Here is a 22,891-nt window from a genome sequence, read left to right as displayed (position 1 = left end):
TGGCGTCATGGGAACGCGTGTGCGGCGGTGCTGGCTGCGAGGAGAGATAGGAAGCGGAAGGTACTAGTAGCGGCGGGGCGAGCGAGGGGCGGCGGCGGGGCAGTAGGAGGGGCCCGGGCCAGGGTCTTTTCGCGGTCCGATGCCGGTGTTTGTCGCACCTGAGCCTTGAAGCCCCTCCTGGCTTGAGGCCGGCCGCTGACAGCGCCCCGTTTGCGGAGAGGCACCCGCAGGGAGTCCGTGCTTATCAGAAACGTAATAAATGAAGTCAGTGGATCAGCTCGGTGCTGAGATAGGGCAGAAAGCTGTGTGCTGTGGTAGCGCTGGGGCGATGTGACCGGGGGTCATCCCTGCCTTGAGATCAGAGAGCCAGATAGCCGTTCACACGTGAGGCACTTCGTCTTTTTGACTAATTGTCACTGTGGCAAGGCGGATGTTTAATCTCTGTATTTTCAAAGTAATTACGGGGGCGATTGACGTCTGTTTGAACAGATTGATTGAACGTTTCTATCAGCGTGTCGTAATGCAGGCGCTCACACTTCACATCATGAAAGTTTAACTTCGAGTTACTTCTGCAGAATACCCAGCCAGCGTAATTCTTGCACTGAAAATATGTCCGAATGTTTGGACGAAGCCTTCAGCAGAAAGAATGCAGAGTTTGATTGTTGCTGTAGGTAGCCAAAGCCAATTAGGTCACTGTCCCAACCTCAGGTAGGCTTTTCTTGTGTAGGTAAAATGTAGAGGCAGTAATATTTGCTGATATTTAAAATGGTGTATATATACCTGAGTGGTGGATGCAGTAATTGGTGCTTAAGAAATGAGGCCTGAATTGCCTCATTTCTTAACGCTTCACCACTACAACTATACATTCATTGAACTTCATTCTGTAGCTGTTAAAATACATCCCTTATTAACCGTGGCATTACAATGCGTGTCAGCAAGAAAAGATAAGTGTTACCTGATTTGCCTTCTAGTACCAACAATGAATATGAGTTGTTAGAGCCTGCTAAGTCAAAATAAAAGACTTAGGTGTTGAGATTAAATGAATTATGAAGAGTTGATTACTAAGTTGTATTAAATATTGTGTTGTTATTGAGCACTGTCTTCATGTGGATGTGATGTATTTAAGTGGGAATTACTTGGAAATCAGAAATGGCTTCAAAGCAGAGCAGGTAGCCAGAGATACATCCTTACCAGTATTAACATAAATATATAATTGTATGAAACTCTTCTGTAAACTTTTACTGTAATCAAAATGCAAACTACTAAATTCAGGAGTTTATAGGCTTTTTTTTTTTTTTCCTTAGAGTGTTTTATAAGGCACAGAATGACATAAATATGGCTTTTTATGACCTTTCCTTTAAAAAGATGGGAAAAAATGGCTACAGGTTTTCTGTTGCAATTCCCAAATCAATTGTTTTTTTTTTCTTTTTCTGAATACACAGAATGTCAGTGGCTGCTTACTGCATATTTTGCTGTAGACAAATAGGAACTTCTGGTCCAGCCACCAAAAACCCCCCATCTTGGAATGATATAAGTAAGTACAGTTCTGTAAGTATCAATCAGTTGTGTTATTAAAAGAGGAAAGAATCTGTGTGGGTGTAACACTGTGCATGATTAAATGACAAGAAGAGACCTAAATCTCTGCATAATTTGTGATCAAAGCTTTTATCTTGAAGCAGATGTCTGCTTCTGGCTTGGCTTGCCTTGCAGTGATGATAACATGAGGTTATGTGGATGATGGGAGTCCCACCAAAATACAATCTCATTAAATTATTTTAAGCTCATTTTATCTGTTTTTTTCTTTGGCTACTTTTTAATGATTAGCACAGTGAAAACATTGCATCCATAAACTGTTAGTAACAGAACAGCACTTCAATAAACTTTGTTTCTTCCTCATTCTTTACTGATTTTTGTGGTTCTTTTTAAGTCCTACAGTCTTCCCTGCTTAATCTCTGCTTTCTTTAATGCCTCGTGTATAAAATGAAAATTCTTGCAGTTCTAAGGTGTATTTTCCGCACTAAAAGACAGGATATTTCCATTTCTGCTCTACAGGAATCACTGCATTTTTTTTGTTTCTTCTTTGCCAGTTATTTCTTCGGCATGTAACTGCTTCTTGTCTGCATGCCACAATTCTTAAAGTCTTGCAAAGGCAGAAGCTGGTGGCAGTGGGTCTAGGGCAAACCTCCTGGTTCATGCTGAAGGAAACCAATTATTCATGATAGGTGAGATACATTCCATTGGGTTTGCCACTACTCATAGCAATAGAGTTGAGCTATACTGACAACCTTAAGTCTAGATAATCAGCTGAACTTCACCCAGGACAAGTAATTAAAATATGACAGGAATCTTTGCATTTAAAAGGGAAGCTGCTGCAAATGGCATGTGCTTGTTCAACTCTCCGCTCTGTAAGTTAGATTCAGTGGAATTACTTGAAAAATATATTTGCTTAGGGAGATTCTGCAGGGCTTTTCACATACACTGAATACCCAATCGAGAAGAAAAAGTTAACTCCATAACATAATGCGGCGGTTCAAACAAATGCTGTGATGTAGACAGAGTTTTTCCTGTTGATTCTTGCAGCTGAGCAATAAATGTAATTGACAGGTAGCAATACTCACAGTACATAGCAATAGGAAACATTCTATTGCCTAGATTAAGACAGCAGGAAATTCTAATTCAGCAAGATCTTATTTAATTTTAATTTTAAGTAGTGATTTTGTAGAAGCTAGACAAAAATAGAAAAAGCCTTATTCTTAGTTACTGAAATTCTCACTGTCTGGTAATTACGTGTTATCTGTTTATATTGACATGATGCACACAACTTTGTTTGACGTGATGTTTTCACTTTTCAAGGAAAAATTGCAAAAGTAACTGGATCGCTTATACTAGGGTAAGTTGTAACCAGCAAGCTTGTGTGTAAATTACGTATACAGTAAAAACTTCAATTCATGTTACTTTCAAGAAATGTGACAATATTTGGCAGGTTTAAGTTTGGTGGGCTGTAGTTTTGAAGCCTATCTTCTGGTAGATTTACTTCTTTTAATTATTTTAGAGTTTCTTTTCTGTGCTAAGTTGACGTAATCTATGGACTTCTATGTATTTGGTAAAGTCTGATATTTGTTATAAATTAATAATTAAAGGATGATTTATGCCACAATGATTGTTAAGATAATTTTGCCATCATCTTCTTCTTTTTAATAGTATTCACACGCAGTTTTCTTTCATTTAAAGAGGTTTTGTATTCATTACATATGAAGTTTTGTCCTTAAAGAAGTTACTGCAAATCGATACTCAAGCTATACATCAAGAAAAGCTTAAATCCCATGTGTATATACGTACATCTTCTCTAAATCCAAATGAATATCAAGGTAAGATATGTCATTGTTTGGAGTCTAAAAATAAAATCTTAATAGCATACAATATTTCTGGAATTTGCTTGTATAGCCAGATACATTTTTTGAGATGCGACAAAAATATTTTCCTTCACAATGTCACCTAATTTATTTTTCTTAAGAGATATATATCCATATGCTTGTAAAGGTATCTTATAAAGTATAAATATGACTATCTGAAAAAAAAAAAACAGCCAGCTGCTTGAAATAATGTGAGATCTGTCTTACATATTTAAGTAATCTAAAAATGCTCTTTTAGGGATCACATACCAAGCCAGAAAAGAAATCCATAGAGCAGTAAGGAAAATTCTCGAGGCAGAAGCTAAAATTTTCCGGAGACCTTTTAATGGTAGGTGTGAAAAGCATGGCTTTACCTGTGAATACTACTGTAATAAAACCTAAGCCCTTTTAGAAAGTGAAATAATTATTATTAAGAACTTAATATTTCCTCTGTTTCAAACACAACAGAACATGTTAGTTAATAGCATTTAATGTAAGTTTCTGAACTAAAACTTCCTGTGTATTAAAACCATTCTATTTAAGTAAAAGTAATGTTTAAGAAGAGATGGAAGAATAAATTTGAGATTTATTTTTTCCCCATTTCAGATGGGATTTGAAGCCTACAGTATTGAGTTAATAATTGATTAAAAATTCTTTGTATCAAAGGAATTTACTTTCAAAATATATAGTAATAGAACAAGGGGTAACAGTTTCAAACTGAAAGAGAATAGATTCAGATTACATATTAACAACAAACTCTTTACTTTGAGGGTGGTGAATGTCAAGTAAATGGGTCCAGGTTCTTTTTGATGGTGTTCAGCAACAGGACAAGGGACAAAGGGCATAAACTGGAACACAGGAAGTTCCATATGAACATGGAAAATTGCTTCTTGACTTGGGTCTCACAGAGCACTGGACCAGGATGCTCAGAGAGATTGTGGTCTCCTACTCTGGGGATATTCAACACCTGCCCGAATGCTTTCCTGTGTAATGTACAATGGGAACCTGCTTTAGCAGGGAGATTGGACCAGTTGATATACAGAGGTCTCTTCCAATCCCTACGATTCCATGATTCTGTGAGGCATGGGCGCAGACTGCCCAGGGAGGTTGTGGGTGTCATTCTTTCCTATTTTACTGCACCAATTTGATGTTAAAATGTCTCTCTGAATTACTATTAGCAACTAATATTGAAATATTAGAAGGAACACTTATTTCTTTTTAGTTCACTGAAATAGAAATGTGCCTGTTAAATGCTCATTAGGAATAATTTGGGTTTTATTTGTTTTCTGCTAAAGAACACTTTAGTACATTTGATGGAGAAGACCATGAATGTGCCTTATGGCTCCTCTTAAAAAGGACTCAGTCAGAAGACAAAGAGGTCCGACTGCAGGCTGTGCAAGAGCTGGCAAAGAACACTCACTGGCACGGTAATGTATGCTGGTGTAAGTCAGTTCATCTAAAAAAAAAAAATGCAGCAATGTCTCCATTATCTGCTACAAAGCCGCTGCTGCCCTGGAAAAATTGCTAGTAGCTGAAAGAGCTGTAATTTGGTCCAGAATCTGTTTTTTCATTTCATTGTAAGGAATTTTTTGTTCCTAATACTCTTCCTCATTGTTACAATCAGAAAGATCAACACAGTGAAGAGGCAATACAGAAGTATCAAAGTAGCAGACAGACTAGCATGAATGGAATGGTGCCAGAAAGGAGAAAGAAAGGTGCTCACCTATCTCCAAAGATCTAGGCTCACAAGGAAAACTCCACAAGGGAGGGATGTTCAGAAAGAGACCCTTCCCCAGTGGCAGTCTGCCCTTAAATGAGCCTTTAGGCCTTCAGCTGTGCTCTCAGGGCAGACCGGGTCCTTTCCCCAGGTGCTCAATCAGTGGTTCAGGCCATGACTCAGTTAGCATACACTCATACAAGGCACATAACTGCAGTGTGGGCCTCTCTCTTCTTCCCCACTAAATTATTGGGACCACCATTTAGGTGGATGCTGCCTTGGTGCTGGAGAACAGTTCAGGTTCATTAGTTCCTTGACCTTTCGGAGCTGTTAAGAATGTCACTGGTTCTGGTAGTAACTGTTGCCAGAAAGGGGTTTAAGGCTATGGTTCAGTTAAAAAAAAAATGGTTAGGAGATGATAGGTAACCACAACAAGGAAGTGGTGACAAGCTACAAGTAGAGGACTTGCACACACAAGCATTATTTATAAGCCATTTTCTGTCCTAGTTGTTACTATTACCTTAATACTGAAACATCCTAAGGATTTTGATCTTTTCACAGATGTATTCCACAGAAAAAAAACTACTTTGATTCAATACAGTGGTATCATCAGTTACATTACTATTACATTACTTGTCATAAACTTATCAATAAATAGGGAAATCTTCTCTTTTATGTTCTTTTCCCTCTTTGTTACTGTAATGCTCTAATGGGATGGAAAGTACAATGATAATAGCAGGGTGGCAGAGTTCTTGGCTACAGCAAATGAGAATGAGCTCAAGTGTAGTAGCTGCAGAAATGAAGGAAAAGAGCTGCTTACCTTCAGAAGGCCTCAAGTAGGCAGAGATCTCCAGCAAGAGATGCCCTCGCCTCCACTGCCAACCCTTAAATGAGGTCTGGGAAGGGGTGGATCCTGACTCCACCCCTTCCAGTCACACAGGGCATTGCATGCACCTGAGCACCCCTGGGTTGGCCCTGCCTTCCCACCAGGTCCTCAATCACTGTTTCAGGCTACAACTTGCATTTCCACTACAGTTATCTACTTCCAATATCTTGTAAATCATACAATAAAGCATGGTACAGAACTTAAGGTTCTTGAGTCCTCTCTGTTCTTAAAGAAGCTAATACCCTTGAACTCCCAATAAAGGGCATATATATATACACACACCCTTTTCTCCACTCCATCACTAGTCTGTATAAATTAGGTAGCACTCTAATCCACTCTGATTATTCTGGTAGTAGAGTCAGTTGACATTTTGTGCAATTCCACACAGTGGAATGTATGTTGCTTCTGACCGCCTCTTTCAAACTCAATTAATTATCCCAAACTGTTTTCAAATACAACTTCTTGATGTACACATCTGAAAGACAGATGTACCTAAAATGAAGCAATGTGTACTAATTCAGTGTGGCCATCTTACATTCATGTGAGAACACTGCCAGCAGATGTTCTCAGGCTTCTTTCTCTGGAGATCTCCAGAGAAAGATCATTCAGTACATAAGATGGCCAGTAAGGGGGAATTTAATTGTTCTTTGTTATATCCTTTTCTCTGTAGTACTAATTGCTGTAGTATTTGGATGTTTTACAAACTGTAATAATTCTTGCCAACTACCTCATGAAGAAAATGGGCTTTTTTTAGTCTGATATTCCAAAACTCATTCCAGCAAAGATCTAGACCGGAAGTATGTGCTATCTTTTCACAGCTAGGACCAAATCATTCAGTGTACATTATCATAAGTACCGTGTCCTGCTCATCCAAAGCACAACTTCAGTGACATCAGTTTGTGGCTATAAGTGATCTGCACCAAGGAAAAATGTCTGGACTGTGATTGCTTGTGAAGTTGCTTTTAAGTGGCCTGTCATTTTTGTTCAAGAGATATATAAGAGTAATGAGGATAAAAACACATTTTTATAGTGAGTTATTGATCCACTTCAATATAGTCTTTTCCTTCAGTTTGCCACTAATTTCATTATGTGCCTTTCAATTTCTCCAGCTGTACCATAGATAGGTTTTTGGAAACTAGGTATTATTTAAATCTATTTTCCCTTCAGTAGGGTGACTTAAAGTCTGTCTTGTAAGGACAGTAAGCGCTTCAGTAAAGAAAGCATCACACTACAAGTAGCCTGTCTTGCACTTTCTGAGGTTACCTCTTTTCTTTTTTAACAACTTTATAGAAACAAAGCTTTTGTATCATTTAAAGTTCACGCCCACATCTTGGCAGTATTTCAGTTCAAAACTTGGGTTTTTAATATTGTATGCAGGAAAAAAAAGGCATTCAGATTTTTACTCAAGACAAAGTTTAGGCTTGAATTTGTAGTTCTTGCATTCTTTTCACAGTAGCAATACTGAACTTTTGCTTTTGCATGTGCTCAACTCATATGAGAATCTTTAACTGATTTGTAATCAACAATTAATGCACAGGTCTGTTTTGTTTCAGCATAGCGCTGGTCTAACAACTGCTATTTTTACCTTTTGGGATTTGTGACTACAAAGTCAGAGCTTATTAGGGAGATCATAGAGAGGTTATTCTTTTCAACTCAGAAAAGAAATCAGAAATTAAATTTAAAGCCAAATGAAATATTTACAATCAGTTTTAACCTTAATGCTGGAGTTCTTGTACTACAGATTATCAGTATGGTACAGTTGCCCAAACCTGTGATCAAAGGACTGCTATAGGTTTGGCTCGGTCCAAAGATATCGACCTTCGCTTTTTCCTGCCTCCACCATCATTGCCAAAAATGAAAAATGTAAGTAAATGAAAAGAAGATACCAGCTGATTTTTGCTTACCTGTTTGTCTTTAGTACTTTGATTGTTAATGACCACACTAAAATAGAATTCTTCAAAAGTAAAAAATGAGTACTAAAATGAAAACCAAAACATCAACTGTAATGCAACTCTGGAGCATGACTATATTAGTGAATTATGCAATGCAAAGAGCTGAAGATAGGAATTTGATTATTGTTCTTTGTCTGTATGTCCAAATTACAAAGTCCAGCAGCAATGTAATTTGTGCAAGTCACGAGTGTGGTGCATACACTGCTGTCCGTGCCTAACAGGCAATGCACTCGTATTTAAGTGATCATAGATTGCCTTGATGACATTGACAGAATCCTACATGTAGAGAGCTCTCCTGGGGGACCTTGCATTTTCAGTGCTAGTGTGATACTCTGAGTAATGCTCTGGCACACAGCTTTAACCTTCATTATGTCAAGTATGGAAACCATTTTGAGTATACTATATGACTCCCAAGTGCAGATACAAGGCAAATTTTCTGCCTGTGAAAATGCCTCTAATGTGTTGAGTAATTCATATAGATGTATCTGTTGTCTTTCACGAGAAATTCTTCTGTCTCCTTTTAGACATCTTAGCCTACTTTTTAAATTTAGGAACCATAGAAAATTACTATGAACTAAGCTTCAGTTAGCTTATCACAGTACTTGTTAGATTTAGTTGAAAAATATTCCATCAGAAAATTCACTGAGTGTGATTCTTAGCTGCAGAAATGCTTTGTACCTCGACACAGTGACTCATATTAATCAGATAAACAAATACTTAACATCTGGAAGAGCTTAAGTTACCTATCTCAAATTCCCAAGCAGCATTCTCAGAGTTTCTGATTTGGAGATGTGACTTCTCCTCCATCCTTTTTACGTACAGTAATTTCTGCCTGACTTAGTTTTTTGTTTTTTTTTAATATCTAATTGTTCTATAGGCCCATCTCTTTATGTCAACAGTCTGTCATAAATCCATGACACTTTACTTTCAGCTTTTGGGTACCAACAAATCCTAATTGGGTAGATTTCACCTTGCTTTGATTTTGTGTTGATTATATATAAATAAGGTGGTTTGAGTAATGCCATCATTAGATCGGCTTCTTTAACACACAGAATTGGCCCACAGAGCATAAGATGGTCTTCTGTAATGTTACTAGAATAAATACCAGCAGAAGTTCCTGTCACAGAATGCATCTTAGCCAACACAACTCTGAAAACCAGCTTTGGTTGATAGTGACATTCTCTGTTTTAGGAGTATTTTTACGATATAAAATGATAACTGTAAATCCTGTGACTGTGGGCAAATAAAGTTGTTGAATCTGTTTTCCTGTCACTTATCACAGATTACTAAATTGACATCTGTGTGAGTATTTTGAAGGTGAGAGCAGTGTTGTTTGTTGTTCTAACTAGTAATTCATACATTCATCTTAATGCAGCACCATCAGTATTACTGTGTAGTCAGAGGTGAACTTTTAGGCATCTTGTGTCAAGAAGAACCTATTCTTTCTTTTGCCCTTCCAGGCATATTAGAAAAAGGCCAGCAAAGTATGAAGCTTACAGCTTACTTTCCATCACTCAGGTGGCTGGTTTTAGCATTAGAGTAACTATTAAACCCAAATTGCAGAGCACTGAAGTCTAGGTCTTAGTAATATAGCTTCTTCAATTATTTAAGATCTTCATTTTCTTCCATATTGTGTTTTGTTTCAGAATTTAGAAAAATTGAATTAAAAACTGTTTGTGTTCACTTCTCACAGGATTATCTCATAGAAGATGAGCTTCGATTGCTCTTAGTTTCTTTACCTCAGACTGGCCTTGATCCATGCGTCCAGTACTTCACATCTCTTGCTTTACGTGAAAGTAGTCAGACTCTTGCTGCACAGAGGGTGAGTTCCCACTTACAGAGTAGAACTATTTGGTTTCTTTGTTCCTTCAGAGCTCAAAGATACAAACCTATTTCCATATTTTTGAGCTTTATGAAGTGAAGAAGAATACAGTCTTTGTTGCATTACAGCTTAGTATAAGCTCTTCTACGTATGGTCCACATACTTGAAAGCTTCTTTATCTTTCCTAACTGTACTAGTTGGTCTAGCAAGAAATACAAGCCTTCCCACAAAGCAGATAAGTGAAGACATTTATTTTCTGTTGCAGTCCTCAGAATGAGATTTTTCACATTTCATCTGCTGAGATTACTAAAACCTTCTTGACATCTTACTGTCAAACTAATTGCGGCCTATGGTCATGAACTGTTGTATGACATGGAAATACATTCCTGTAACACGTCACTACTGCCAAAACCTAAGTCAAGTTAATTTTTGTAATCGGTGACTCTTACTTCTGAAAGTTATAATAATAATAGAAAAAGAGTACTATCATAATGTTGCTTAGCAGGGTTTACTTAGAGATTTCAGAGTACAATAACTCTTTATTCTGTAAGATACAAATAAGTGTAATATTTTCACATGGGGATCCCATTGTTTACACAAGAGGCCTTGCTACTGTAAGGCACTTGTCAGACCACTTTTGGAAACATTTTGATTAATAGAATAATTTTCTAGGATAGTTCCTTCTTAAAGTTCTGCTGGTCTTCCTGCAATATGATTGAGACAGACTAGCCTCTTGGCTCTATGCTAAGCATTGAATACCTTATTTTCTCTTGTCCCCATTTTTTGCAACTCTGGAAGTCTAGATTAAGTCTGATTCTTGCTTCCTTATTCTCAAGCAACTAATGTAATCTTTTAAGATTGTTTAACATAAGAACCCTACATTTTCCCCCTTTATTGTGTGTTTTGAAGTTAATAGACTATGGAAGCTTCTGTCTGAAAATTCATTTAATACTTCCAATTAAAAATAGCAGACCTTTTTATAGTGTGCTGCTATGTAACTTATACACTTAAAAATGCATACATACTAAGCACTCTTTAAAGAGATTTCTATAGATCACTACACATGTAGCATTCTAGTTTAGAAATGCTTATTTTATGTAGCCATTTGGAACATGGTATCATTTTTACTGTTTCTCCTTTCAGGGAGGCTTATGGTGTTTTGGAGGAAATGGACTTCCATATTGTGAGACGTTGGGTAAAGTTCCTTCGGAGACAGTAGAACTCTTTTGCTTGCAAGCTTTAGTGCAACATTCTAAGGTAACTGCCTTTCTTAAACTACAACTGAAAAACTACACTTATAAATATTCTTTTCCGAGGCTGTCGTATATTGGGAACGAGTTGCCATTTTCTTGTCTCTTAGCTGCTATCCCTTTTGTAAGAACTTTCAGAGAACTGAGACTGATGAATCATAAGGAAGCATAACAAACGCATTTTACTTATGTCAGTTGCCTGTGTAACAATCAGAAAGATAAATGCAGTGGAATGGCAATACAGGAGGTGTAATAACAAAGGAACTAGCACAATGGAACAGAGTTACAAAGGAAAAGAAAAATTGCTCACCCATCTCTGAAGATCTAGGCTCACAGGAAAAACTCCCCAAGGGAGGGATCCACAACCAGAGATCCTTCCACGGTGGCAGTCAGCCCTTAAATGAGGTCTAAGAGAGGTGCAGCCAGGCTCCAGCCCTTCCAGTCATACAGGTGAATCGCCTTCACCTGTGCTCCCAGGACTGACCAGGTCCTTTCCCCAGGTGCTCAATCAGTGGTTCAGGCCGTGGCTCAACAGTTCCCATATAGCCTCTAAGTTCTATTAATATTTCTAATTAGCCTGTGTAAGTTCCTTAATTTCTCAGAAGTCTTGAACACTGAAAAATAGTACTGAGAATACTAAATTGTTGTTTGTAGTAGGGATGGATAAAGTGTGGCTTGCCAGTATTCCTTTCACAACTTCCATATGCATAGAAATGCTGACGTAGTCTAGAATTTTTTGTTCTAGATTTTCCATTCACTCAAGTTGTGACTGTACTTGCACAGAATGCCTCTGTCTTTGTTAAAAGCTTCATACTTGAGAACATAGCAGGTTCATGATCACAATACTTTTTTAATCACTGTAGACATGTTCAAGTCACAAACATTTGGTCAGTATTGGTGGTTGACGCTACTACTGATCAGTCTGCGTTCATCTGCTTGAACTATAATCTCTTGTTGCCCTTAAGATCAGTAATGATAGTGATGCTATTAGGAGAGTAAAAGTGCCTGTATATTTCAAAGAGGAGGTATTCTAACAATTTCACTTCAGGTGGTAGACAGTAAGAGACTTCCATTGGCAGTGCTTTAACAAGTGCAGGCAGTTGTCCTGTTTAGACTCTTGAACATTGGTTGTAATTTGGTCATGCCAAATGGATATCAATCTCACTTCCCTCTGATGTGAAGGAGAGTATTGTGATAATTCTCAGCATTTTTCAAGTTGTCAATCCATAGATATCATGCATTCAACATTAAAATTGAAAACATTAAAATATTTACTCCGTCTTGGACTAGGGAATAATAAATACTAAATGAATAAGAACTCTTTATGTAATAAGGGCCATATCGTATCAGCTCGTAAAACTTCTCTACTTTCTGGATTAACAGCATCACAAAGAACCTTTTGCAGAACGTCTACTTATTGTCATTGTGTTTACTGTATGATGCTAGGTTTCATCTCACTGTGATAAAATTGAAGCTCAGGGCGGCCTTCAGCTGCTGCAGAGGATATACCAGCTACGTAAAGACTCTGCAAAAATACAGAGAAACATAATTCGTATTATTGGAAATATGGCTTTGGATGAGCGTCTTCATTCATCCATAGTACGTGCAGGTAAAAGGAAAGCAAGTGCAAGCAGCCTGAATGCCAGACTGCCAGTTCTATATTCTGAATTTTTCACTGGACTCAGTGCTATTGTAAAATGTAAGGGACTGTGACAGTGGTTTGGTTTTTATATGTATGTTTTGTATGCGTATGTATGTTTTTCTTTTCTTGTTTTTTTTTTTTTCTGTTAGTTTGTGCTCCCTTTTTTTTTTTTTGTTAAATAAAACATAAATAGTTTAGACAGCATTGGTTTAAAAACTTGTGCGCGTTGTCTAGCTGACGTGTCAGAGCTAGAGGCGCTGGAAGTCTTTGAAGGATGGTGAAAATTGGGACTTCTGCTGTTTAGTTCAAATTACTGACAAAAATCTTTATTTCCTACTCTCACAGATCATCTACATCATTGATCTTTTTTTTTTCCAATTTACCGTGTTTTAGTCTCAAAAAGGAACAGATCAGCTTGTAGTCTTTGTATTCTGAAATAAAATAAAACATGCCTTCCCACTCTCCCTTGCTTTATGTCAAGCTAGTAACTAAGAACAAATAACAGTGACAGGAGGCAGAGATGAACTCGCACAACTTCTGGTGTCTGTGGGTGTTCTCGCATCCTACTGTTCATGTTGCTTATGCATCAGGTCCTCACAGCTGCTCCAGTTTGCAGCCCAACCCTTACCCAGCTAGCTCTTGCTGAGGAGGTTTTCCACCAGATCCTTAACAGTGCTTCAGTCCGCTCTGCGAGCAAGTTTAATTGGAAAAATTCTTCATCACAATTTTTTTTGTCAAATTTTCACACTTTTCCCACTTGTTCTTGTATGTATGTATGCTCTGAATATTCAGTTGTTTCTTATCTGCTTAGATTTTAATGGTTTTTCCTCATTTATCACAGATCCTTAAAATCATTCTGTCTCAGTTTTCTCTAAAAGTATTTAAATGCCCTTTGTGTGTGTGTGTGTATTCCTTTGCATGTCTCAGCACTCTGTGAGCATCCTCATCCATGTCTAAGAAACAGTAAGTTTCATTTTTAGGTAAGAGTCTGTAAAGTGTTTATTTTTTCTTGAGGTAGCTATGACTTAAAGCTTCATTGACGAATGTGTTCTGTCAACTATCCTTTTATGTTTCTCAAGTGTAAACAGAATTTTTTTGTTTTTGTTTTGTTTTAGAATAGCAGGAGAATTTTAATTACATAAATGTTTTTGCACTCTGGAATTTAAAATTAGAAGTCATTCAGAGCAAGCATCAATTTTTCTGCCTGCCATTATTCCTGTGTGCTGTTCCCTTTCTTTCCTGTGCTTTGAGTTTCATTTTCTTTCTGGAACATTTATTACCGCTGTCTTTTTTGCATCTTGGCTGCAGATAGAGAATCAAGATCTGTTCTCTGTCTGACTGCTGCACTGACCTGCTGATACACTTTGTTTTCCTTCTGGGAAGGGGTTCTGCTTCAGATTATAAGCTGAATAGTAGTAAAATACATTGCCTCCTCACCATTCTGGATTTTTTAATTTTGCCGTTTCCACTTATCTAGCAGTGGCTTTCCTGCAGCAAAGAGAAGTGGGTTGAAGTAATTTGTTTCGGTATTACCATTCTTACATTCTAAAACCTATTTTCACAATTACTGCTGCGAAGGATGATGTTTGTGAATTTTCTTGTTGGGATGATGTTTCTCATTAGTTAACCTGCCACTTTATTTTTTCAATATAGGTTGGGTTTCTGTACTTGCTGAAGTAATGAAATCCCCACATGTCATTCAGTCTTCTCATGCATCCAGAGCTTTGGCTAACCTAGACAGGGACACGGTACAGGAGAAGTATCCGGATGGTGTTTATGTCTTACATCCACAATATCGTAGCAGGTAATGCAGAAGGAGAAACTGTACATGCTGTAATTTGAGTTATTTGCTATAATGTTCAGTTACAAAGATTCAGAAGAGTGGATTTGGAGTGCAGCTCTACTTTTGTTACTTGCTCCTCTGGTTCTTGATGGATTGAGTGGACTGAATGTAGAGCCTCTGATGTGAGAACAGCAGGAGTGCTCAGAGCTGTCTGTAGCGATGAAAAGAGTGTTCCTGTATTGCTTGAACATAGCAATCTAGACACAAACCATTAGATGAATTATGGTACTACAGCCTTTGTACTGATGTGTCTTGGGATACGACGCTTAGAAGTTATTCTGCTGAAAGCAGCCCATTGGCCTCAGCTGCAGTAAAAGAAGCTGAGGCTTTTTTTTCTTTTCAGAGAATGTTTATGTGGGACTGAAGCAGTCTCCAACATGGTATGTCATTTAGCAGCAACTATTCTTGGGGTCATTTGTGTTAGTGGAGACAGTGGAATCAGACAGTGAAGGTCTCACTAAGCTGCATTAATTGTAGGGGGAAAGAATATTGTTTTTCATTATGGAAGAATATGAAACAAGAGTTTGGTACTTTACATAGATCTCTCTTATGGGTGAATCTGTGTTTTTCATCTTGATCTGAGTATCCTCTGTGAAATATTATGCAGCGTCATGGCATGTTATCCGTAATACAAGAAACCATGAAACCATGTACAGTGTTTGAAGTAGCATTTTGATATCCCCTAGGTTAAGAGTTCTGTCTAAATTTAATTTGCTAAAAGGATATCTGTCATCTGTCTTTTACAAATAACTTTCTATGTCAGTCAGCCCATCAGAGCAGACGTCCTTTTTGTTCATGGTCTTTTGGGAGCAGCGTTTAAAACCTGGCGACAGCAAGACATTGACCAACCTGTGGATAAAAAGGCTTCAGAAGTGCAAGAGGAATACAGCCAGTGCTGGCCAAAGGTAAAAAGACAGTACCATTTTCTCAAACAGTTGCTGTTTTTTCATTAATGAGAGCTGTCTAGAGAACTGGATGACTTCTAATCTGTTTTAGAAGTAGCACATTTTGTGTTCTTCACATGGTTTTTGTAAGCAAAAGGAAATTTTCAACAGGTTATTCTTGCAAAGCAAAATCTCTGCTAAAGTTAACGCACTCAGCGTCATTCCTCTGGTAGTGAAAGAGGAGGCAACGTACACTTTCCTCATGCTCTCATTCTTTTAAATGAAATTCTACTGCTTAGAAAAAGATATGTGAAATCCCATTTTTAATTTCTTGTATGAATGTCTGACTACCTCAGGTTTTCCAGTTGCCGTATAAAACTTATTAGTAAATAAGTAATGACTGCTTTAAGCAACTCACATTGATGTAACCACCAAAGTATTTCTGCAAAACTTAAACTCATCAGTCCCAGTGGCCATTTTAGTAATTGTTGTTGCGCCCAGGAGAGGGAGCCAGGAACACACAAATTAGAAATCCACCCCAGCCTTTGCCTTCATTTTGATTAGGAAGAGTTTGACAGTCTTTAATAAAAAAAAAAATAACAGTGCAGGTGTAAGATGTATTTGAGGATTCATGAGGAACAGAAATCGTACTTGATACTATCTTCATAATAACAGCTTTGCGCCATTGTTGCTAAAGTGTTTGCAAGAGTTTTTCAAGTACTTCAGTAATAAGCTCTTCTTGGTGGTTTTCTTTATTCAGACATGGCTGGCTTCAGACTGTCCTGCCCTTAGAATCATATCTGTGGAGTATGACACTCGTTTGAGTGACTGGAAAGCAAAATGTCCTGTTGAGCCTCACAGGTAACAACTGTATGTCTGCAGTTTGGAGCGGGGAACAGGAGGGTGACCTATACAGCCAATTATTTGAATCACCTACAGTGAAACAGTGAAATTAACTTTTCTTGTTGCATTTGAAAATAAAATTTAGAGAAATCTTGGCTAAAGTCACGGTTTACTCAAGCTTTATGTCCTCATGGGATAACTTGTGTCAAATTCTTAATTTCTTACAGACTGCTTCATGTGTCTTCATTGTCTTCAGTGTCTTCAGGCACTAAAGTGGTCTACTGATTTAGATGCAACATTAGTTGTGCTTCTTTAGGGGAGTATTTATTAAGCTTAAAATGGCCCAACAGTACTTTGTAAGTACAACAAAAGACTTGCTGTATTATGACTTGATATTCATGGAAAAACGAAGGTTATAGTTTTATTCAGAAGAGTTAATCCCTCCAAAGAGATTGCCATTTGTCTTTGGTAGATGAGCTACGCAAACTTTTTTAAGATTTAGACTTTCATAATACATGATGAAGCTAAGAAGTGAAGAAGTTTTAGACACAAATTAAGAATCAATAGATTGTCTCCAGCTCACACTGGTTTTGGTCAAATAGTGTAATAAAACCACTACCCTTGTCAGAGGAGCAGTGCTTTACTGACCCTGAACCAGCTAGATCAGAGGAAGACACTTCCTCCAAAAATGTTGCTTCTAAAACACAAAAACAGTTTGAACCTATAAAGATCATTTGGTTTGAATGAATTTTAGACTCTGTAATTGATTTCGGCGCTCTTTGAATCTGATTGTAATCCAGGTCCTTCAGTTTGTTATACAAACACATAGGCATGTGACTAGATTCAACTTGCAGACTTCCATGAAGGCATGTGCGTGACTGCTGGCAGGTTAAGAATCTGAAAATTAATTGCGTTTTGTGTAGGGGAGAAAAAAGCAGCATTTGTATAAAAGATTGAGAGCTTGGCACTTACTCATTTTTCCTCCCTGTGGACATACAAAGAAATGATGCAATTACTGCATTAAAGAAAGTATATAATTGAGGCAAAGTAAGGAAGATGTGACTGATATTATCTCTATTCAAAGTTAGGCAGAACAGTGACAGTAACAAATGCGTAGATAGGCACCTCTGCAAGAGACCCTTTTCCCCCACATCCATCTGGGCTGTGTATAATGGAAGAAAATTCAAAAAAGAAACGAATGTATATGTATTTATTTTAAGATAACGTATTTTTCATCACAGAATGGAAAATTGCATTACCTGCAATGTATATTTAAATATACACTTAATGTATATAGTATGTGATTATTTTATAGCTTGATGTGCTTAATCAAAAGTGAAAGACATTTGAAGATATTTTAACTAGCAGCAACAGAAGTGTAGCTGGACGCTTTCTAGTGATAATACTTAGACTCAACAGAGGTGAAGTGAATTAGGCTTTGCACAGTGGTTGCCCCAATATCCTGAGGTTTCGTTATCAAAAGGTCTTCTGTGTCTGATTCTTACTGTGCTGCAAGGAGTAATGATTTCACTCTTTCAGGCTTAGTCTGGGAATTGGGATCAGTTTTGGTTTGATTCTACCACAGATTCATTTCCAGCCTTTAACATGTAGCTTATCCTTTCCAGACTTTGACCTCTTCATTCTTAAAATTATTATGGTTTTATGCTATTTTAGTACAAAGCATTTGGAAATAATTGTTCGGAAAAGTGTAACTGATGTAATTTGTGATTTTTTTTTTTTAATGTATTGCTGGATAATGCACTTATTCATTTCCTGAACAGCATTGCTCCACAAATTGAACACTGTTTAGCGAAGTACATTTTTGTCAGATATTTACACACATTCTTGTTTCAGGGCATAAGGTTTATTGTGCATTGATGGTGCTTCTGTAAAATGAAAATATAATGTGAAAATGGTTTCGGTGTGAAAATGTGAAAATGGTTTCATTTAAAAGATATGATTTGCAGAACTAAAACTAAAGGAAGTAACCGATAAGTGAAATTAAAATAGCCATTTCTAGCAAGACCAAGAAACTGAACTCATTTCAATTGCTATTGTCCTTGTGAAGCTGACCTTAAAAAGTTCTTGACGTCTTTAGTTTTCAGTGTGGCGACAACAATTAAGTAATCAATGTTTTATTTACTGAATTCACTTTCATAAAACTCCAGCGCTGAAAGTTTATTCCCTTTAAGACTGGTATTCAACTTACCGTGTTCCTCTGTGCTTGTGTTTGTTTATTCCTTACAGGACGTCTATTGCCTACAGGAGCAACGAGCTTCTGGAGAAGCTCAGAGCTGCTGGGATTGGAGAGAGACCCCTGGTGTGGGTGTCACACAGCATGGGTGGTGAGCGCATTGCCTGTCTGGCAGAATGCTTTTATTTATCTGCTGTTACGTTTCAGAATGAGATTGTAACCAAATTCAGTTTGAAAGGCGGTTGTTTGGAATAGTCTACGTAGGACACTTGCAAAGATCTGAAAATGTAAACAAGATTTCTGTTTTCCTGATGTGTGGTTTTCAGAAGCACACACATTTTGAACAGATTTAATGCCTCAGTTGTTTTTTCCAACTTGATCTGACATATTCAACACACTAAGGACTAATCAGATGAGGCAAGAATATGGTTAGTTGCTTCATGGCTAATAGCACCATCATTATTTTCACAGTGGTTTAAATCGGTGCATTAATTCAGTTTCCGTTGCCAGGTCTTCTAGTGAAAAAGATGCTGGTGGATGCTTCCAAGAATCCAGAAATGGATAAAATTGTAAACAACACGAGAGGAGTCATATTTTATAGTGTACCTCACCATGGCTCCCAGCTGGCTGAATATTCCATAAGTGCCAGATATCTTCTCTTTCCTTCTGTGGAAGTTAAAGAACTCAGCAAGGGTACGTTACACTTTGCTACCATTTAACAGTAGAAATCTCTGCTGATCTGTTCATGATGCTTTTTTTCCTCTCTTTTTTTTTTTTTTTTTTTTTTGGTGTGTGTGTTTTTAAATCATGCTATCAGAAAAAGCTGGATAAAAACTACATCTGCCCTTTTTATGTTTAGTGTTCTGGATTGAACTGACAAGAGTAACTTTTCTATTTGATTGCAGACATGAAGGGGGGGAAAGAGAATCAGAACAATTTTATAGAAGAGTCGTGTAGGTCATTTAGCAAGGTAGAAACGTGTGCTGGACTTCAGACTTTTGTCTTCTCTATAAATTCCATGCTATGCAGAAATAAATGTTACATACGATTGCTGGAAAAAGGAATTACAAACAGAACGTTACTCCTTCTACTGGAGTTCTTAATTTTTCCAAAGCATTTTATTGGGATTGTAGTTTGGCAGACACGAGTTCTAATATTATGTTCAAGATAACACTGCAAAAATTACGTTATCCTTTCACAGATTCTCCTGCCCTTAAAGTGCTGAATGATGACTTCCTGTCTTTTGCCAAAGATAAGAAATTTCCAGTACTGAGTTTTGCAGAAACCTTGCCAACACATATAGGCAGCATGTTGAAGCTGCATGTCGTCCCTCTGGAGTCAGCAAGTAAGTCAAATAGTCGCTTAATTTTCTTTAATTTTATATATATTCCTATAGGCATTGATAGTAGGGATTCTGTGGTTGGAAGACCTAGGAAAAAACATACGTTGTATTTGGGGTCTTTGTTTAAACTTTTGGCTGTTTAAACTCAACTGTAGTCTCCCTGCTGAGATGCGAGGCAGCTGTATTTGTAGCTTATGATAGCAATTGTTTTGATTTTTCCAAATGCCAACAATACTTACTGAAAAAAATGCAGAATAGGCCCATGGCTGACGTTACATTGTAACAGTCCTTTCCTGTATAATAATGAGCAACTGATTGTCTTTGCAGGTAGTATGGTAGGTAGGGTAGGCTGAATGGTGTTTCAGAGTATCCCACAAATTCCAGCTATCTTCTCCTTTAGAAAATAAGAAAGAAAATGAGTAAACTGCTAATAGGAATTAACTAATAAAGATAGTAGAACTCTGGACCTAATGGTTTACCACTGTGGGTTTTGCAGCAATGTTTAGCCAATCAGACTATTAACAGCAGGTATTAATGCTTTTAGCACATTAAAGAATTACCAAGCCAAAGCAGTTAAATGGAAGATGGGGAATTGCTTTTGAGAGAACAATTGCTAATGCAGGATGCGCTTTTCAGTCTAGCTAATCTTACAAACTTTGATCATTATTTCTTCTGCTTTTTTCTCTCTCCCAGAGTTAGGTATTGGAGAACTTATTCCAGTGGATGTAAATCATCTTAATATTTGTAAGCCAAAGAAGAAGGATGCTTTCCTGTACCAGCGTACATTGAAGTTCATTCAGGATGTTTTAGCCACTGACCTTGGGGAATGAGGTTTTTGCCATCCTTGTCTACTTCTATTTAGTGTAACACAGTAAGTTCTTCTAACAATTGTTAGAGGATCTGCAAAACTGCAGAGATGCTACTTATGTCGATAGCATCTACTGCTAAAACAACTTTTGGTACATCTTGAACTTAAGAGACATCACTAACTTATTTCTGAAACCTATTCAAAACAAATACAAACTGAAACATAATAGCACAAACTTGGCAAAAAGAAAATGGGTGTTGGCTTAGAGTAGCCATGATCTGTTGGCAAACTGTGTGCAGATTTTCCAGCAATCTGGCTGAGAATGGATGGAGAAGTCCTTCTGGAGTAACACAGCTAGTGTATGGAGGGTGCCCAGTGCATCTCCTTTTAGACAAGAAAGGTTGCTCTGAAGGTAGGTGGTCTCAGTAATGTCCATATGCATCTGGGACTTTAAGTCTTATGATTTGTATGAGAAACAATTGAAATGGTTATTTGTTATGTCAAAGGTGGAAAGAAGCATTTGGTTGCCTTAAAGCTTTGGTTTACTGTCCATGTTTAGTATGATAGAAGTCTCAGAAAATTCATGTGTGTGAAGGTAGCATTTTGGTTAGTGGCCCAATTATGGACATTTTTCTAATTTGTCTTTTTGTTTAATAGACTCACCCAGGTTTGTTAGCAAAGATGGCGTCTGTTTTCTGTCTGAGAAAGAGATAAAAGCTTCACTAATTTCTGGAGGTTGTCTTGCATAAACAACTGTAGTTGATTTAATCCATTTGTATAAATGAGAAGAAAAAATTTAGAAAAAAAACAAATGTTTACATTCTTGTGCATTTCTCTTTTAATCTTTAGTGACTTATGAGATTACTTTCTTTAAGATAGCATGTATGCAGTCAGACTGAGGGCAGTTCTGTGCTTGGTCACTTGGAAGGTACAGAACGGAGGCCAGGATATTTTTCTTGAAAGGCTCGTGGGATGTACTGAATAGGTGTCCCCAGCTCACATTACTCATTTAGGAGATCTTCAGCTGATTTAAGAAGAGCACTGAGAATGCTCCCATGGGGTCAGACAGCTGCAGACCCCAACAAGGAAGCTGATGTTTGGAGCTTGGAGCTCAGGTCGAGGGAAAATTAAAGCAGAAAATAAAAATTGGGTGATTATATGATCTCAGTTGAAATGCAAAGGGTCCCAGGGCACTCGAAGTCCAAGTGTATTTATTGGTGTAGATACAGAGAAAGACAAAAGTGTTGTCTTATTTGAGTTGTTTCATGTTAAGGATACCTTAACAGCACTGATGGGAAAGAAATATTTTTAGAAAAAAATGGCAGCACTCAGTCACTTTTTTAAAGTAAGTCGTAGGTAGTTTGCAACACAGTAAGAGAAGCCCAGTTGAAGTGCCGGTTCTTTCCTACCTTCCTTTCCACTCCCAGCTCTCTCTGAAGACAAACAGGATGTGATTAGGCTGTGTTCCTGTGGCTGACAATCTGTTAAGTAAGGCCTGTATTGACAACAGGCAGAAGAAGTCTCTTAGCATCACTTGGATGATATGGATCTAATCTTACCAGCCTTAGAATAATGGCTCTAAAAGCTACCAGAGAGATGTGGTGCAGTCCTTTATGGGCTTGGTGCAGGTGTCAGAGGCCATTGCTGTCCTGCCGGGTTCTGAGGCAGCTGTTTCTATTACAGAGCACTGTGGCCCAGGGAAAACACCACATCTAAAAACACATTTTTTGGAAGTTGAGTCTTGCTGAAGTTGCATGGTAAAATTCACAACCCACATCAGTACAGAGAATGTGCAGCACTACACTCACAAAAGAGCATTTTTTAATAATCAAGATACAGGAAAGAACACTGGATGGCAGTATTTCAGGTAGAAAATGTAATAGAACTGTTGTAACTTCTGAAGAGGTTTATCCTGTTTAAATTGTGGTTTAAACTTTAGAGTGTAAATATATTGGAATACTTTGTGCTCACGAAGTTGAGAGTATGTCAGTCCCATTGCCAGTAGAAAACTTCTAATAACTGACTGTGCTTGGTATGACAAACCTTGTAGTGATTTTAATGGACTTCTTTGGCTTAAGGGGATTCAGATCATTGATGTTACACATTAATCTTGTTCAGTAATGCATCTGTGCTCTGTTACTGTAACTGGAACTCAAGACAACTTTCTCCTTTTTGTTATTAAATGTATGTATGTGTAACTTCTAAAACTAATATTTTCAGTTGTGCTTTTTTGAGAATATAGTAACAAAATGTGTTTTTAAAAAGTGCAGTAAATATGCCACAAAATATATTAAAGGTGATTGATTGTAAAAAGAA

The 22,891-nt window shown here is 37.5% G+C and overlaps 1 protein-coding gene across 9 annotated transcripts; it reads left to right on the top strand.

Annotated features, from left to right (window-relative positions):
* Nucleotides 1-26: 26 nt before the first annotated feature.
* On the top strand, nucleotides 27-22,891 carry SERAC1 (serine active site containing 1). 9 transcript variants are annotated; one of them, XM_015284221.3, is made up of 18 exons: nucleotides 27-60; nucleotides 1,443-1,534; nucleotides 2,088-2,222; nucleotides 2,854-2,890; nucleotides 3,232-3,368; nucleotides 3,652-3,741; nucleotides 4,688-4,834; nucleotides 7,737-7,858; nucleotides 9,641-9,769; nucleotides 10,913-11,026; nucleotides 12,466-12,628; nucleotides 14,315-14,465; nucleotides 15,268-15,409; nucleotides 16,149-16,249; nucleotides 18,479-18,576; nucleotides 18,936-19,118; nucleotides 19,627-19,770; nucleotides 20,461-22,891. In XM_015284221.3, the coding sequence occupies exons 3-18, from the start codon at nucleotides 2,216-2,218 to the stop codon at nucleotides 20,595-20,597; spliced, it is 1,902 nt and encodes a 633-aa protein (XP_015139707.1). In that variant the 5' UTR covers nucleotides 27-60; nucleotides 1,443-1,534; nucleotides 2,088-2,215; the 3' UTR covers nucleotides 20,598-22,891. The 9 variants fall into 9 exon arrangements, with proteins under 9 accessions (XP_015139707.1, XP_040554392.1, XP_046795676.1 ...); XM_040698458.2 differs by having other exon boundaries at nucleotides 1,443-1,548; XM_046939720.1 differs by lacking the exon at nucleotides 2,088-2,222 and adding an exon at nucleotides 576-708 and having other exon boundaries at nucleotides 4,688-4,819.

This window comes from Gallus gallus, chromosome 3 (assembly GCF_016699485.2).
Source record: "Gallus gallus isolate bGalGal1 chromosome 3, bGalGal1.mat.broiler.GRCg7b, whole genome shotgun sequence".
NCBI classification, from domain to species: Eukaryota; Metazoa; Chordata; class Aves; order Galliformes; family Phasianidae; genus Gallus; species Gallus gallus.
Note: the sequence above shows the minus strand (reverse complement) of the source record. Positions and strands in the feature narration are given on the sequence as shown.